This window comes from Coloeus monedula (genome assembly GCF_965178545.1).
Source record: "Coloeus monedula genome assembly, chromosome: 2".
NCBI lineage: Eukaryota > Metazoa > Chordata > Aves > Passeriformes > Corvidae > Coloeus > Coloeus monedula.
This window is the reverse complement of record NC_138782.1, coordinates 12,152,639-12,167,885: the sequence shown is the minus strand read 5'-3', so window position 1 is coordinate 12,167,885 and position 15,247 is coordinate 12,152,639. Positions and strand designations below refer to the sequence as shown.

General features: G+C 49.4%; 2 protein-coding genes across 3 annotated transcripts in view; one reads left to right on the top strand and one right to left on the bottom strand.

Annotated features, from left to right (window-relative positions):
- The window catches only part of ATL2 (atlastin GTPase 2), a 37,752-nt gene extending 34,356 nt beyond the window's left edge, over positions 1-3,396 (top strand). Inside the window, exons 13-14 of one of the 2 annotated variants that reach the window (XM_082303074.1) lie at positions 838-852; positions 959-1,467. In XM_082303074.1, coding sequence (XP_082159200.1) covers positions 838-852; positions 959-1,066 — 123 coding nt within the window. In that variant the 3' untranslated portion in view covers positions 1,067-1,467. The other variant, XM_082303073.1, reaches the window with a different exon arrangement.
- A 2,073-nt stretch (positions 3,397-5,469) lies between these two features.
- On the bottom strand, positions 5,470-12,060 carry EIF4A3 (eukaryotic translation initiation factor 4A3). The gene is made up of 12 exons (XM_082302375.1): positions 11,845-12,060; positions 11,585-11,657; positions 10,743-10,809; positions 9,835-9,897; positions 9,298-9,430; positions 8,529-8,609; positions 8,090-8,231; positions 7,191-7,329; positions 6,644-6,759; positions 6,059-6,166; positions 5,846-5,973; positions 5,470-5,670 (listed from the first exon to the last, which is right to left on the bottom strand). The coding sequence occupies exons 1-12, from the start codon at positions 12,008-12,010 to the stop codon at positions 5,654-5,656; spliced, it is 1,233 nt and encodes a 410-aa protein (XP_082158501.1). The 5' UTR covers positions 12,011-12,060; the 3' UTR covers positions 5,470-5,653.
- Between the last annotated feature and the right edge of the window lie 3,187 nt (positions 12,061-15,247).

Genomic DNA, 15,247 nt, shown 5'->3' with positions numbered 1-15,247 from the left:
GAATCCTCAACAAATTCCTGGAAGGAAAAGATGTGAGTGTAGGGACAACAGAGCTGGAGGAGACAACTTTGTGCATAGAGATTTTGCTGCCTGAACTCAGTTGACACAGCTGTGGCCAGTAAGGCCAGTGTAGAGAATTCTTGAAATTCTCTATTCCTATTCTCCAGTAGTTTTTGGAGCATTCTGACTAGCTATGTCCAGTGCCAGCAGAAGAGAAACACTTTTCTGCTGTTTTTACTGGAAATAAAGGGTGCACTGAGCTTATCTGGGGTGACATTAAAGTGTGTCCTGTGAGGCATGAGCAGATAACTAACTGGAGCCTTCTGCACAGATGCTTGCTTCTGCAGCTGAAAAATTCCTGTGTTCAAGGCTCATCCTAGGCACTGGTACACTAGGCCTATCTGAGCAACCTGCTGAGGGTCCTAGTCAGGTTGAGTTACACTGGAGCAGAAAAAGTGGATTTTTAAAAATAGGGAAATGAGCATCAGTAAATAAATTGGTAACTAAATCTTGAGTTAGCACCACTAACTAGTGATTGAAATTGAGGCTCTCCAGTTCTACTGGAGCTGCTGCTGCACGATTCCCCAAGCACACAAGGCTTGGTTTGGCTGCTGCCTTCCCTGGGAGGGGGAGAACTTGGCTTATGCTGGCAGGAGCTTGCCATTTGTGGGCTGGAGGAAGGTGGTCTCAAAAAAACGTCAGCAGTGTTGCTGTTAGAGCTGCACATCAGTAATAGGCAAAGCACTGCAGGTCCTGTCTGAGTCACTCTGATTGAATACACAATCTTAACTGTTGATTTTTCTGAATCTCTGCCTTTCTTTTCCCTCCTTGCTTCAGAGGAATCCCAGGAAGGTGAGAAGTTACTGGCAATCAGGTTTTTTTTTTTTTTTCTGAACTTGATTGACTTTCTGCTGTGTTGTGAGAGCCGGTTTTCCTAACAGCTGAATTCATGTTTTAGGTGTTTTCCAAACTCTTTGAAGTCCTTAGACGCCGAACGGTTCGTCGTGCTCTTACATCAGTGCCGCGACAGCGACTCTCATCCAACAATAACAAGAAGAAAAACTAGCCAGTATTTTTAACTTTCTTTCTGTATCTGAAGTGTTCACACTTACACATATAGGACAATAAGCTGGACCGTCTGGGCCGGTCTGCATAAATGCTGTAACCATACCAGACTGATGCTGCATATGGGGTATGGAATTGCACATCCATCTTCTAGGAACTGTAAAGTGGTTTGAATTCAGTGAAATACTGCTGTGTAGGAGGGGTGTCACTTGTGTCCATAGCATGTGACTGCTTTAACCTCATTACTCTAGCAGCAAAATTCATTTCTCTTTCAGTTCATGCCACTTTGTGTCAGACTTCATCATTCTAAGTTTTTTCATGATTTCAAGTCTCATCTCTTTATATGGTTTTATATCTTATTTTCCTTGGTTACCTCATTTTCTTGTTTCTTTTGCACATTTCTCATTCCACAGGTGTTGAAGCCCATGAGTGATAATTTGATGGAGGATCACATGAGGCAGTCTGTAAAAAACTCTATCAAAGCAGGCCTGACCGAGCAGGTGTCTCACCATGCCAGACTAAAGACAGACTGACAGTTCGTCTCCTCTTCAACTCTGCCCTCTCATCCTAGACATGCTTGCTGTACCATGAGAACTCAATAATAATAATAAAAAATGAATAAAAATAAACCAAAGTTTACAATCAACTGTAGAAGTAGTTTAGTGTGATTGGCTTCACAGATTGCTGCCATCACCGGGGAAGAGTTAAGTTTGTCAGTGTTCAGCTTCTCAGACAAACTGGTGCCATGGAGCCCGCTGGGGTGGGAGGGAGTGGCTCAGTTTTACGTAGTCCTGGTGACCCGTGTTTGGGGGAGGGAGGGGGAGTTTCCCCAGCGCTGTGAGTCTGTGCAGGCTCTGGCTTACAGGGGCAACCTGTCCCCTGCAGGAGCTGACTTCAGGGAAGTGTAATGATCAGACCCACACTAGGTGTGCTCTCACCAAATGTCCCCAGCTCGGCACTGCCCCTCGCCAGCTCCAGCGAGTGTCCTGTGTGTGCAGCTGGTGGAGCCATCGGAGCGGCCACTCCATTACACCGCGTCTCTTGCTTTCTTGCCTTTTACCAGTGTTACACAGATGCATGTGCTGGTTCCTCACGCAGAACTGGGCTGTCAGGGAGGCAGTGGCTCAGCACAGAGGGTGTCTTGCCTTGAACTCGCAGACCTGGTCCCGAGGGAGGTGCATATCGGAACTGAGCTGTCTTTTTCTGCAGTTTAGCCTTCATGTATATAATATTGCCATTAATTCTACTGGGGAAGAAATTCCATCCAAAAATGTTGCCTACAGCTACCAAGCAATGAGTTAGGATTGTCTGTACAGTGTGTTTAGTTTTTATTTTTTAAGAAATCACAGATAGGGCATGTATATGAAATATAAATATATAAATACGATTTTGTATCAAAGTTTTGTAGTTTATGGCAAAACCTGGTTCTGTGGTAGCTAAGTGCAGTTCCTGTAAAGGAATGTTTGTGGCTCATGTAAATGTGTGAATGCATCAACAATTTGAAGTTTTTTGATATATTTGTGATATTTACCTGCCTTGAGCACTGCAATCTCTCACCCCCTTGGGAAAATCAATGGGAATGTTTGTTGTGAAACTCTTGTCTTCTGTTGCATTTTAAAGTTATTTCCTGTAATTTATTTTCAGTACATGATTAAAATCAGTTATGTATATATGAAATGAAATCCGTGCTTATTTTTAAAAGATGTTCAAGTATTGTATTCTACTACATAAACTATGTCAAATACTTATCCTGACAATTATATGAACAGATTTGTTCTATTGTACTTCATAGCTTTCTATTGAAGCCGATGTTCCTCTCATGCTTGTCTCTGGAAGATGACCTCTGTCCAGCTCATACCCCCTCCCTGTATAGGAAAACCTCCTGCTGTTCTTAAGCACGCTTTTGACTTGTGGAGTTGCTTGTCAGATTCTGCCCTCCGACAATTGTATCACTCTGAAATCCTGTTACTGGCTTTACTTTCATTCTTGGCTAAATCAGTATCAACTGTGTGGAGTGTAAAGGCAGCTAAATAATTACCTGCTGTAGTTTCAGCTGGAACTGGCTGTGTGCAATAGCTGGGTTTTTGCATTCCTAAATGGCAACAATTCTCATCAACATTTGAGCTTTAACATCTCCCCTCTCTCGAGTGAGGGAAATCATCTGTCTAGGACTAAAGCAATTGCACTGTGACTTTTGCACTGCGAAGAACTGCTGGGGAGTGGTGGTTACCTGCCCTCTGCAGGTGAGGGCTCAGCTCCAGGGGAATGATGCTAAAGATGAGGTAGGAATGTCACATTTTATGATATCTCAACCTGTACAGATTAAATACTGTTATTCAAACAAGCCAATGCTTTGGTGATTAATCTCTTACTAATCAAATGAGTCACACGGGGGCTCGCAGGGCCACACCTGCCCTTGCTGTTCGTGTTCTTGTCCAGGAAGGTGCGAGATTTGCGGCTGTGCCCTGCAGAGATGGCAAAAGCAGAACTCTTCCCAGCATGTGGACAAGGAGTTGCAAGGCTTTATCTGTACTCTTCTTCAGGGTCTGTGGGGAGAGAGTTCCTGAACTGTGCCACGAAGTTGCAGAATGAATGTAAAAGCCCCTCGAGCTTGTGGGAGGGAGCAGAGAGGGAAAGGGAAGGGTCAAGATGACTTTTAATGAAATGTGGGAAATTGGTGTTTTAGGGGATAAAAGGGGCTGGTCACGTGGCAGCAGGTTGCTGGTGCATGTCCTTGTCTGGCCATGCTGTTAACCCCATCTCTCCCATGGAAGAGGGGGTTCCATTCTGTCTGCACGTGTGCATCGAGGTCAAAGTGCCAGGGACTGGAATGGGACCTGGGGTCACAGAAGCTGCATGTTTGGAGTGGCAGCAGCCTGCAGCGAGGTTGTGTCACTTGGACAGTGAGCTGGATTTAGCCAGCAAGTAAGGGGCCTGGGAGCCTGGTGTTGGAGCAGCTCTACGTCTGGGCTAGACACATCTATTTTTGCATGAGGCAGCTGGAGGGACAAGGTCTGGGCTGACCTGGAGGGTGTGGGGTTCAACTGGGATCCTTTTTTTACGTGTGACTCCGTCTGTGGACACAAAAGAGGCTCTGCAAGGGCCCGTTAAGGACAGACGCGTGTCACAAGGCCAGCGGCTGAGGGCAGGCACAGTGGGGATGTGCAAGGGTGGGCTGAACCCGCGACTGCACTGCAGCTGTGGGCCATGCTCATGTGCTGGTTACTGGAGCAGACTGGTGCTCCAGAAGCTGGATACTAGGCTGGATACTAGACTGGATGAGCTGAGCCTCCTTGCCCAGGTACTGGAGGGATCCAGAACCTGTGTATTTCCCCTAAAAGCCCGTCACGGTGACCAGGAGGAGGGGCAGAGTGAGGGTGTTGGTGCTGTTGTGCCAGTGCTGAACGTGGATGGATGGTGTGAGCACATTCCATGTGTGTACCCAGTGGGAATGCTGGCTCAGCCTTGCTGCTGGTGGCACACAGGGGCACGAAGCTGTAGTGGCCTCACCTCCACGGGCACCCCCTTACAATCAGTACTCCTAGTAGAACAAGCTTAGTATTTCCCATCTCCTGCCTGTGTGCTGTCAAGAACATCAGGTTGGTGCATGGAGTGGGTACAGGGAACTGAGGAGCTTCACCAGGAGAATACACAGGGGCATGAAGGAGGTGACAGCTGCTTTCTCTGCCCTGGGCTACTCCACTACTGCTCAGGAAAGGAGTTCTGAGGGATGAAGCAGATGAAATGCTCAATAAAGGTAATAATTCTGTGCAAACTGTGCTGTATTCAGGCCTCTCTGAGCATGCAAAAAGCCTGATTTAGCAGGAAAAGCACAGAGCAGAACACAGTAACTGACCTCTGTCCAACTCCTGCCTCACAAAGGGACATAGCAGAGCGAGGTAGGAAAGCCACACGGAAGATCCTACAGCATCCTGCCAGATAGAGACACAGGGGAAGGTGTAACGAGGTACAGCAGCAGAAAGAGGTGGAGAAGGTGACGAGACAGGATACTTGCTGCTCCTGTTACTTCAAGAAGTGCCTGCCCAGGTTCCTTGGGAGGGGAAATCCTCATCTGGAGCAACAAGTCTGGTGATTTCTGGCTCCAGAAAGCCATAATCAGCAGGAAATTTCTGGCTATCCTGTAACTCAATTTTCCTACGGCAGGTTAGGGCCAGGCCACAGATTTTTCCTGTAGATGTCTGATCCTTAAAGGTTAAGGAAACGAAAAGTACATCAGGTGGCATTGCACAACAATAATGAAAGGGTAGAAAACAGGAAGCCCTGCATTTTATGAACCCAGATCGGGGGAGTGTCCAATGTTTTTTTCATTATGCTAGCCAAGTATGGCAGTACCTCAAAACTCCCTGCCTGTTACTATGCTGGGTTAAAATAATTAAGCCCAGGTTATGGTAAAAGTTCCTTTTTTTATTGAAAAACATGGGTGGGAGTACAGACAATATATTTACACAAGTTCCCAAGTGCAGCTCAACTCAAGAACATACGACTGAAAATATGAGAAAAGGATGTGGGTCCAAACCAGAATTATGGAGGGTACCAAAGGGTACAACTTCCTGCTACCCACGGACCTTCAGATAAGATCAGCAACTGCAACGAGAGAAAATCAAACAATTCAAAGTATGAACTGAGTGTGCTGAGAGCCACAGCCCAGCAGGACAGCACAACACTGCTGCTCCTGGGTTCTTGCTGGAACCAAGCATGTGGCATTTCTCTCCCGGGTGCAGCACAGCAGCTCCCCGCGGGAGGAGGGAGGAGCACTCACCGTTCATGGGCATCTCGTCGATCTGGGTGGAGTAGTACTGCTCGATGTCCCGCAGGATGCGGATGTCGTCGTTCTTCACAAAGTTGATGGCGACGCCTTTCCGGCCATACCTGCCCGAGCGGCCGATTCTGCGGAGGCACGAGGGGAGAGGGAATGGAGGCACCGCGGGAAGAGTCCCCCAGGCACAGGGCCCTGTGGGAAGGCCCAGCCTACCTGTGGATGTAGAGCTCTCTGTTGTTGGGCAGGTCGTAGTTAATGATCAGCGACACCTGAGGCACATCCAGGCCTCGAGCCCAAACGTCTGTGGAAATAAGAACTCGGCTGCAAAGAGAAAGGCACAGTTAGGACTTTTCTGGGAACTCCCAATCTCCAGCACACAGCAGCCCTTGCTCTTCTGTGTTCCTCCCTGCCCACAGCACATCAGCAGCACCCACATTTTACTGCATGGAAAGCTGTCTCTTGAACTATCACCAAACTTCAGTCAAGACAGGACCAACACAGCTTGGATCTTTCAGAAGGAATAATGCTCCCAGGTGTTTAAAATACAGTTTAAATACAAATTAAAAATTTTCCCTTGATGTATTTCAAATGCAGCAACTCCCAATGTTTTCAGCAAAACAAGACAGACTAATTCTACACCCAGAAGGATGGGCATCCCTCCTTGGAAAGCAGCAATTTCCCAACCCTTCAACACCACAGGGGAGAGATGCAAATCAGAGTTCCCCCTAACCTGAGCTGAACAAAGCCTTGAGAGGAGAGGTATTATGGGCTTCCCTGCCCTGAGTTTGGGGCATTTACCTTGCGCCAGATCTGAACTCTTTCATGATGGACTCTCTCTCCTTTTGGGGCATGTCCCCATGCATGGATGAAACTGTGAAGTTGGCTTCCCTCATCTTCTCTGTGAGCCAGTCGACCTGTGAACACAGCCTGGGTTAGCTCTTTGTGCAGACAGCCAAACGCAGCAGCTGAGCTCCAGAGTGATTGCAGAGATGAGCTGGTATGGACTGAGAGACACTTCCACAAGCATTCTGAGACTTACAAACACCATATGCTTTCAGGGCTCCACAAGCCCTGAAAGGACAGGAATAAAGAGCATTTATTCATAAAGTGTGGTTCTGCTCCAGGAATTATAAGCAATTAGATTGAGCACATCATTGAGCACTACTTCTCTAAAAAGGCAATTCCTGTCAGCTGTATCACGTCTGCCTCTGTTGTTTTAAGTTAGGCACATCCCAAAGGTTTAACCCATGGTCCTACTGAACTATTTCCAAACGGAGCAGCCAGACTCCTTAACTAACCCAGCATTATTTGAGTCACCCTCAGGAAGAACCATGCCCCTCTGTACCTTTCTCTTGGTGTTACAAAAGATGACAGCCTGGGTGATGGTCAGTGTGTCGTAGAGATCACACAAGGTGTCAAACTTCCACTCTTCCCTCTCCACAGCCACGAAAAACTGCTTGATTCCTTCGAGGGTCAACTCATCACTGTAGGGAAGAACACCACAAGCAGGTGAATAGCAGTTAGAAGGGCTGGCTGTGCTTCACCAGAGACCACCCCTCTGCCCTGTGTGCTGTGGGTTGCTGGGTCCAGACAGAGTCCCAGCTTCTAGAAACTCCTGGGAAAATTCAGAAGGGCCTTGACATGACCCGTTCAGCAGAGACAGGAACTGCTCTGCTCCAGCCAGCCAGCTCCAAAGTGGAACATTTCTGTTCCCAGCATTTTTACATTCCAGCTTCTTGATGAGAGAGACTGAAGAGAGTCTCGAATATACTAAATTGGGCAGAGTAAGGGCTCAGGCAAGAGGGAGACTCCTCCTGAGTTACAGTGCACAAGGACCTGTGACACCACCAGATGTAAGCTATGCCTCCAAGAACATCCAGGATCAGTCAGCTGAAAGGCTTTTTAGCCTGCTATGTAATAGGAAATTGTAACAGGAAGCCTAAAAAAATCCTCTGGGGAAGCCCAGGAACTGGGCAAGTGTGAAAGATGGATTTCCACAAGGAGAGACTGCTATCCCCAGGGGAGGGTGAGGGGACAGCCAGGCTGAGCAGCAGCACGCAGAACTGGACAAGTCAGGGAGACAAATCAGCCCCTGCTGGCAAACAGGACATAAGCACATCTGCAAACACTCAGGAATGGTGAGAAGGAACATGAGAGACTCTCTGTGCATTTAAACCAGTTAACTGTGAACCAGTAAACAGGACCAACTCAGAGTTCCTGCTCTCTCCAAGGAAACTCACTCACCGTTTCACCAAGATGCGGATGGGGTCTGTCATGAATTTGTTGGTCATTTCCAAGATTTCATGTGGCAAAGTGGCACTGATCAGAACCACCTGTGTGGCTGGGGGCAGGTATCTGTACACATCATAAATCTGCTCCTTGAAGCCTGCAAATCAAGCCACACAGAACACAGTTAGCACATCTTTCTCCCAAATATCGTCTCCTTTCACAATCTGACCTGGAATTCAGTCGTGGCTCTGTACTATGGGATGAACGTAAATGTGTCAATCAGTAACATCAGACAAGGCATATTATGTAGTTTAACTCATTACAACCTGTAACTAACTGTAATTGCCTAACTTTTTAAACTTTAAACTTTTTAGAAGTGGGCCTGCCAGCTGGGACACTTTGGAATCTCAAAGAGGCAAGGAGAAAGCAAGTAAAAGGGAGACAAATGTCTTACCTTTATTGAGCATTTCATCTGCTTCATCCAAAACCAGCATTTTGATGGCGCGAGTTCTTAAACTTCTGCGACGAATCATATCTGTAAGATTTCACTTTGTGAGATGAGAATGCCCTGAAAGCAAGTGAGCCCATACTGCTCCCATCACTGTCAGGGCATTTTGGTGGAGGAGGGACAGATGTGAGAAATACAAAATGCCAGATGACCTTTATGTCAACAGAATCCACAAATCCTGTTTGAGAGCCAGCCCAGTTCAGCAGCTGCTGATTTTTGTTTGTTCCCCCCCCCCCCACTTGTGGGAACTAGGTCATGTTCTCCCAGTGACAGGAGCTTGTGCAAGGGCTGTCTGTTTCTCAGAAGATGTGAGCTTGAAGACCAATGCTACCTCTGTGATAACTGCCACGAGCAGTAAATGTTCAACTCTTCATGCAGTGAAACCAGAAGGTACCAGCTGCAAGTGCACCTGATCTAACAAACACAGAGCAACCACCAGGACACAGAAAATGTGGACCTAATTTTGGCATTCATGTAGGCCTGGCTCCTATCCCCTCGAAGATTCAGGAACTGTAATACTTCTTCCTTTTTCCAAAGCCACCACATAAAGAGTCACCTCAACAATGAAAAGCAAAACACAAGCAGAGAAAACGAAAATACCATCACCACGGATTTCCCTCTAGACTTTCCCAGGTGCAAGGGCACCTGTTACCTTGTTACACTTCACACTGATGTTACATTAACACTGTTGCAGTAAATATCACGATTTGCTTACCAAACACCCGGCCTGGGGTGCCAGCCACCACGTGCTGCCCATAATCCAGTTTGCGGATATCCTCCCCCACGTTGGTGCCCCCGATGCAGGCGTGACACTGCACGTTCATGTAGTCTCCCAGGGCGAGAAGTCCCTGTGTGGGTACAAAGAAACGGCTTCATCACCCCGGCTCTCCTAAGGCTGCATTTGTGAAGAGATGCAGGTCTGTGCAGCCACGCTGTGGGGTTTTTAAAGATGTCAGCACAAGGAGTTAGATGGATGTTTTTAATCTTGGTTACCCACACCTCCACAACAGCAGGCCTTAAAACACTGGGAACTCAGTTCCTCAGGGATCACAACTGCTTTAGAAGCGCTGGCCTTAAAAACTCAGGACTGTGCAAAACAGCAAACGGCCCCGTATCAGATGATACTTTGTTATTTCTCTCAGGAACAGAAAGAAAGAGTGGAAGCTGCATTTTGAGCTCTGCTAGGGAAACACCAGAGCCCTGGCCCCAGGCCTTGCCAGTGCCTTCCAGACAGGGATTGAAATGCTCCTACCTTCTGAATCTGCACAGCCAGCTCCCGAGTTGGTGCCAGGATCAAGGCCTGTGTCTCACGAACCTGGTTAAAACATGGGATCACATGGAAGTTAATCACCGACCAGAGAGCCAAGCACGCAAGAGATGATGGATCTCACACAACTGAAGCTGTGAAATGTCACAGCTGAAGGATTTGTCACAGAATTTTGTGCTAAAAAAAAAAAAGGTGCATACATTTCTTGCAAAACAGAAACAAATTTCAAGCCCTTCAGTTCTGTGTGTTTGGTTCAGATAAACACCTTGCATAACACAAGGATTCCAAGGCAATGTTTTAGCATCATCTCTGAAAAATATTATGAGCACTTTACAGAAAAGAAGCAAAAGCTGTCCTTTCCACTTGCAACCTTTACTTTTATGTCCCCATACACTGACAGATAAGCAACAATCCAAGCCCATGGAAAACCATCCTTATATTCAACTGCATCTACACATCCAAGTTATAAACTACTACGGGATGGACAAGATACCCCTGAGCAGAACAAAAGCAACAGCTGTCAGTCAAAAATCTAGGTTTGATTCTGTGCAACATGTGGTAACTGTTCAGAGAGTTTGAGGATGCTGTTAGGACTGCCTGAAGACTATTCTGCTTGCTGAGAGATTAACTCAGCCCTAACAGGTGAAAGAGGTCACCTCTTAAAGCAAACTTTATGATTACAAGACTTCATCTGAACTTACTGTGCCAGACCAGCTTTAACAGTTAAATTGTTACAGAGTCTGGTGGAGTTCTCAGTCAGAATTTTGTCACTGTCCATAATCAAAATATTTCAATGTAAAGCTTCATCTATTCATTCCTAAAGAATACATTTTTATGATGAACGTCAGTGATTTAGTAAAAATTATTTCTAGCATGTGCTGCTATGAAATTACCTGTATATCCAGGCATTGTAGAACAGAGATGGAGAATGTTGCTGTCTTCCCTGTTCCCGACTGTGACCTGAGAAACAGATGTGTGGTGAATACTCTGCATGTCTGGACAAACAGTACAGGCAATTTCAACACATTCCACCCCTCTTCTCTCTCCCACCCCTCCATTGCAAAGAACTCAATAGTGCCAACAAAGGCTTGTTATGATAAGAGCATGATCTGCTGTCAAGCAGCTTTGAGAACTGCAATATCAGGGATAGAACAGTCCAGGGCCCCCAGCTCCAGCATGTTCACTCCTTATCAGACCAGCACTTTAACTTTCTGCCATCTGTCATACATACAGCTTTGTTCAAGTAAATGACAGATAAACCCATGCAATCTGCCAGGCTAGTAATTCCCACTAGTGACCAAGAAAGGATTTCTTCAGTGGGATGCATATCCTTCTTTGTCTCTAAGACACAATATATTTTTTACAATAACTAAATCTAATAAACTTTGGCACTAACAACTGTTACGATCACAGCAAGTTAGGCAGTTTTGCTTGTCACATCATAAAACCATAGAATAGTTTGGATTGGCAGGGAACTTAAACAACATCCATCTCCATCCCCCCTGCCATGGGAAGGGACACCTTCCACTAGACCAGGTTGTCCAGAGCCCCATCCAGTCTGGCTTTGAGCACTTCCAGGGATGGGGCATTCACAGCTGCTCTGTCCAACGTGTCCCGGGTCATTCCCCACACCCTGCCAGGCACCAGCTCAGGCCCACGGGTGGCCAATCCCGCTTCCAGCCTCAAGGCAGGGAACGTGACCGACATCCCCCGCCCTGGCCCCGGCCGCACTCACTGGGCGATCACGTCCCTGCCCTTGATGATCTGCTTGATGGCTCGCTGCTGGATGGCCGACGGCTTCTCGAACCCTGCGGGGGCGAAGGGACACGGTCAGGGCAGGCCCCGCCACCGGCCGGCGGCGGCCGCACGGCGCAGGCGCGACGCCGACATCCGGGCGCTGCCACGGGCCCCGAACCCCTCCTTCCCCTCAGCCGGTCCCCCTCGGCCCCGTGTCCCGTGCCCCGCGTCGCTTCCCCCTCCGTCCCCGCCGCCCACCGTAGGCGTAGATGCCGCGCAGCAGGTCCTCCCGCAGGCCCATGGTGTCGAAGGTGGGCGTCACGTCCACCTCCTCGCTGGTCTCGAACTCCACCTTGGTCATGTCCTCCTCCTTCATGAGGCGCTTCCGCGCCGAGCTGCCCGCGGACCCCGCGGACCCCGCCATGGCCGCGCCGCCGCCGCCGCCGCACAACGCCCGCCGCGCGCGCCCTGCGCCGCCACTGCGCCTGCGCGGGGGGCGGGCGGGAGCGGCGCGCGCCTGCGCGGGGGCGGGGCGGGAGGGCCGCGGGGCGCGCCGGGCGCGTGCGCGGGGTGTCGCGCGCGCACGGACCCACGGGATTGCCGGGGCTCGGAAAGGGCCCCGGGAGATCGCCCAGCCCCGGCGACACAGGAACGCGTCCAGGCGGGGCTGGAGTGGCTCCAGAGGGGAGACTCCATGACCTCCCCGAGCAGCCTGTTCCAGTGCTCTGCCGCCCTCAGTGCAAAGAAGTTGTTCCTCACGCTGAGGTGGAACTTTTTTTAGTGTGTGGCCATTGCTCTTCGTCCTGTCGCTGGGCGCCACTGGAAAGAGTCTGGCACCATCCTCTTGGCACCTGCCTTTGAGATATTTGCATGCATTGATGAGATCCCTTCAGTCTTCTCTCCAGACTAAACAGGCCCAGCCCCCTCAACCTTTCCTCATGAGGACGGGCCAGTCCCATAATCATCTTTGTCGCCCTCCGCTGGACCCTCTCCAGTAGCTCCTTTCTTTCTTGCCCTGAGGAGCCCAGAACTGGACACAACACTCCAAATGTGCTTCGCTAGGGCTGAGGAGAGGAACAGGATCGCCTCCCTCTGCCTCCCGGCGCTGCTCTTCCCAGTTCCCCCCAGGAAAGGCAGCCAGGGGGCCGGACGGGGAGGTGGGCGCGACCTGCGCATGCGCGGGGCGGCAGGGCCGGGGGAGGCGGGGCCGAGCCGAGCCGGGCCGAGCGGGGCCGAGCCGAGCCGAGCGCGGCCGAACCGAGCCGAGCGGGGCCGAGCGGGGCCGAGCCGAGCGGGGCCGATCCTGCAGTGTCTGCATCCCTGCGGATGCATAACCCCGTTTTCCACGGTATGTCAGTGTTTCTCAAGGAGCCAAGACTCAACAATCCATGGGATGAGGTTTGTAAAAAGGATCCTGGTTGATGGCCTTGATCTGCAGCTCCGTGAGGTGATTTCCAGTAACCTTGGGTAAGGAACAATAAGTCATTGCCAGTCCCCTGCAGAGGACAGTTTCAGACACAAGTCCAGACATCACACGTTTAGAAAGGTTTCTCCATCCATTTCCTTTCCCTTTCCCCTCAAAAAAAAAAAAAGAGAACAGATTTTACTCAGAACAATTCAGGCCAAGGTACTTCTTTTCACAAGTGGGTGATTTAATAGAAATCAGTCAGGCGTCTGAGGGTGGTGACCTGGGGGGAGTTCTTCACTTGTCAGTCAGTTTTTAGATATGGTCTGTACTGCAGCCGCTGCGTGGTGACTGAAAGGCTCCCTTAGGAACTGCCTGAGTAGGAGCAGCCCCTGCTCAGGTGGTGTGGGATGGTGATACAGAACAACAGAGGGCTGTTGAGCCTCGTCTGGTTATGGCAGGGAGAGGGATGCACATCCTTGCAGAGGAAAAAGATCGCTCCAATTTTAATATTGATCTCAGAAGTGCTGATGTCTCTGCACCTCACAGGTGACACAGATTGTCCTCTTTTAAGTGCATGAACAAGCTTCATCCACATTTTATTTGTTTGATGTAAAATACTTCTTTTTCCTTAGTGCTTTCAATTCCAAGGACTGGCAAGGCATTTGCAAATGCTTTTGAAGTAACACCACGTTAATGTGCTAAGGTGGAAGTGAATCTCTGATTACCCTGACAGCCAGGACAGCTTAATGTAGGACCTTGAGCAAAAAAAAAAAGAAAAAAGAATTGTTTCAGGTTCTTTTGGCTTAAGATTTTGAGGTAACAGCTCTCAGAAGACAGGCTTCTTCCAAACCTGGTACAAAATTGGTGCTTTTGGAGATGCTATGGGTTCTGTATCAGCTTTCTGGGTTCTGCTTTTGGTCAAACCAAATGTTGGCTAGCAGTTCCCATCTGGCAGTTCTCACAAGACCCTGTATATAACTTTCAGTGCTGGTCTTTCTGTGGATACTGGGTGTTGATGGGTTAGCAGGGAGACCAAACTGAATGGTCTGTGCCTGCAAACCTGCTCCTTGTAGCTGCTGTGGGGGCAGCTCAGGACATCTCCCTCCTGGCAGCTTGGGGTTGTTTCTAAAATGTTCTTCAGCATTGATTTGTTCTCTGAAGTTTCCTTTCGGTATTGAAAACCATCTGTTTTCTTCTGCCAATTTGGCCCCACTGACTTATTCCTGCTGGTTTTTTCCTCAGCATCACAGGGGAACGCTCAGGGAAGCAGCCTGTCCTTCTGGCCAAGCTACCTAGGCCCACCTCGCTTCTCCAGCATCAGCAAAGGCACTGGATTTGTCAAGCCTCAACTTGCCACCTGAGCCCTGGAAGAACTTAGAGGAGATCCTCAACATCTCTGGTTCTCCCTCGATCAGTGGTGGTGGGTGAAGTGAGCAACTGCCTGGGGTGGGAGAAGTGCTTGCAGCCACGTTCAGGATGGGTTTGGTCACCCCAAGGCTGGGGGAAGTCTGAGGTGGATGTGATCTAGGCTTATCTGTGAGATGGGAGGGCATCCCTGAAAGATTGGAGGGTGGTCAGATAATGTGAGTACAGAAATCCTGTTGGAACTGTTAGAACAGAGAGGAAGTGCTCTCAACCTGTGCTGTTCTCGCAGAGGCAGAGCAGCAGCACGGAGGAGCAGGTGAGCCTAGCGGGGCTGCCTGCAGCTTTGGACAACACTCTCATGGTCCCCAGGAGTGGCCTTCAGCATGCAGCTGGCACATCCTATGGATACAAACTGCAGTGCCTCTGGTAAGGGCACTGCTCCCTGTGAGGAGGGCCCCTCTGTGGGCTGGGTGAGGGGCCTCCTAATGCCCTGCTCGCTCTGTCTGTAGGAGCCAGGTGAGGAAGATCGCCAAGGAGAGGGACAAGGCGAGGCTCAATTTGGAGAAGGCAGAGAGACACTGCCTGCAGCTGGGCAGGGAGCTGGATGAGCAGTACATCGCTCTCGAGCACACCCAGAGCAAGCTCAGGTAGGAGGGGTTCTTTTGGTGGCGTGGAGAAGATGTGCTTACACATCCCAGTGTCCCTTTTGAATCTCCCACTTGTTTTGCCCATGTGTCAGTGGCAGGAAAGTCCTTGAAGACCCCTTTCCACCTCCTATGGTCTCAGCATCCTTCCAACCAAACTCTCATCTCCTGCTTTGTGCATGGTGAGAGAGGGTGTCTGTACCCTGTGGCCATCCAGGAACATGCTCTGTCTGTCCCAGCCGTG

Bases quoted from the DNA above. Each gene is read 5' to 3' on its own strand.
- EIF4A3 (XM_082302375.1), bottom strand. From the start codon at position 12,010: ATGGCGGGGTCCGCGGGGTCCGCGGGCAGCTCGGCGCGGAAGCGCCTC. The intron at 8,232-8,528 runs GTAAGACATTTG...CTTGATTTGCAG, and splicing joins AGATGAAATGCTCAATAAAG to GCTTCAAGGAGCAGATTTAT. The intron at 6,167-6,643 runs GTAAATGCCCCA...TTCTCTTTGCAG, and splicing joins GAGTTCAGATCTGGCGCAAG to CCGAGTTCTTATTTCCACAG.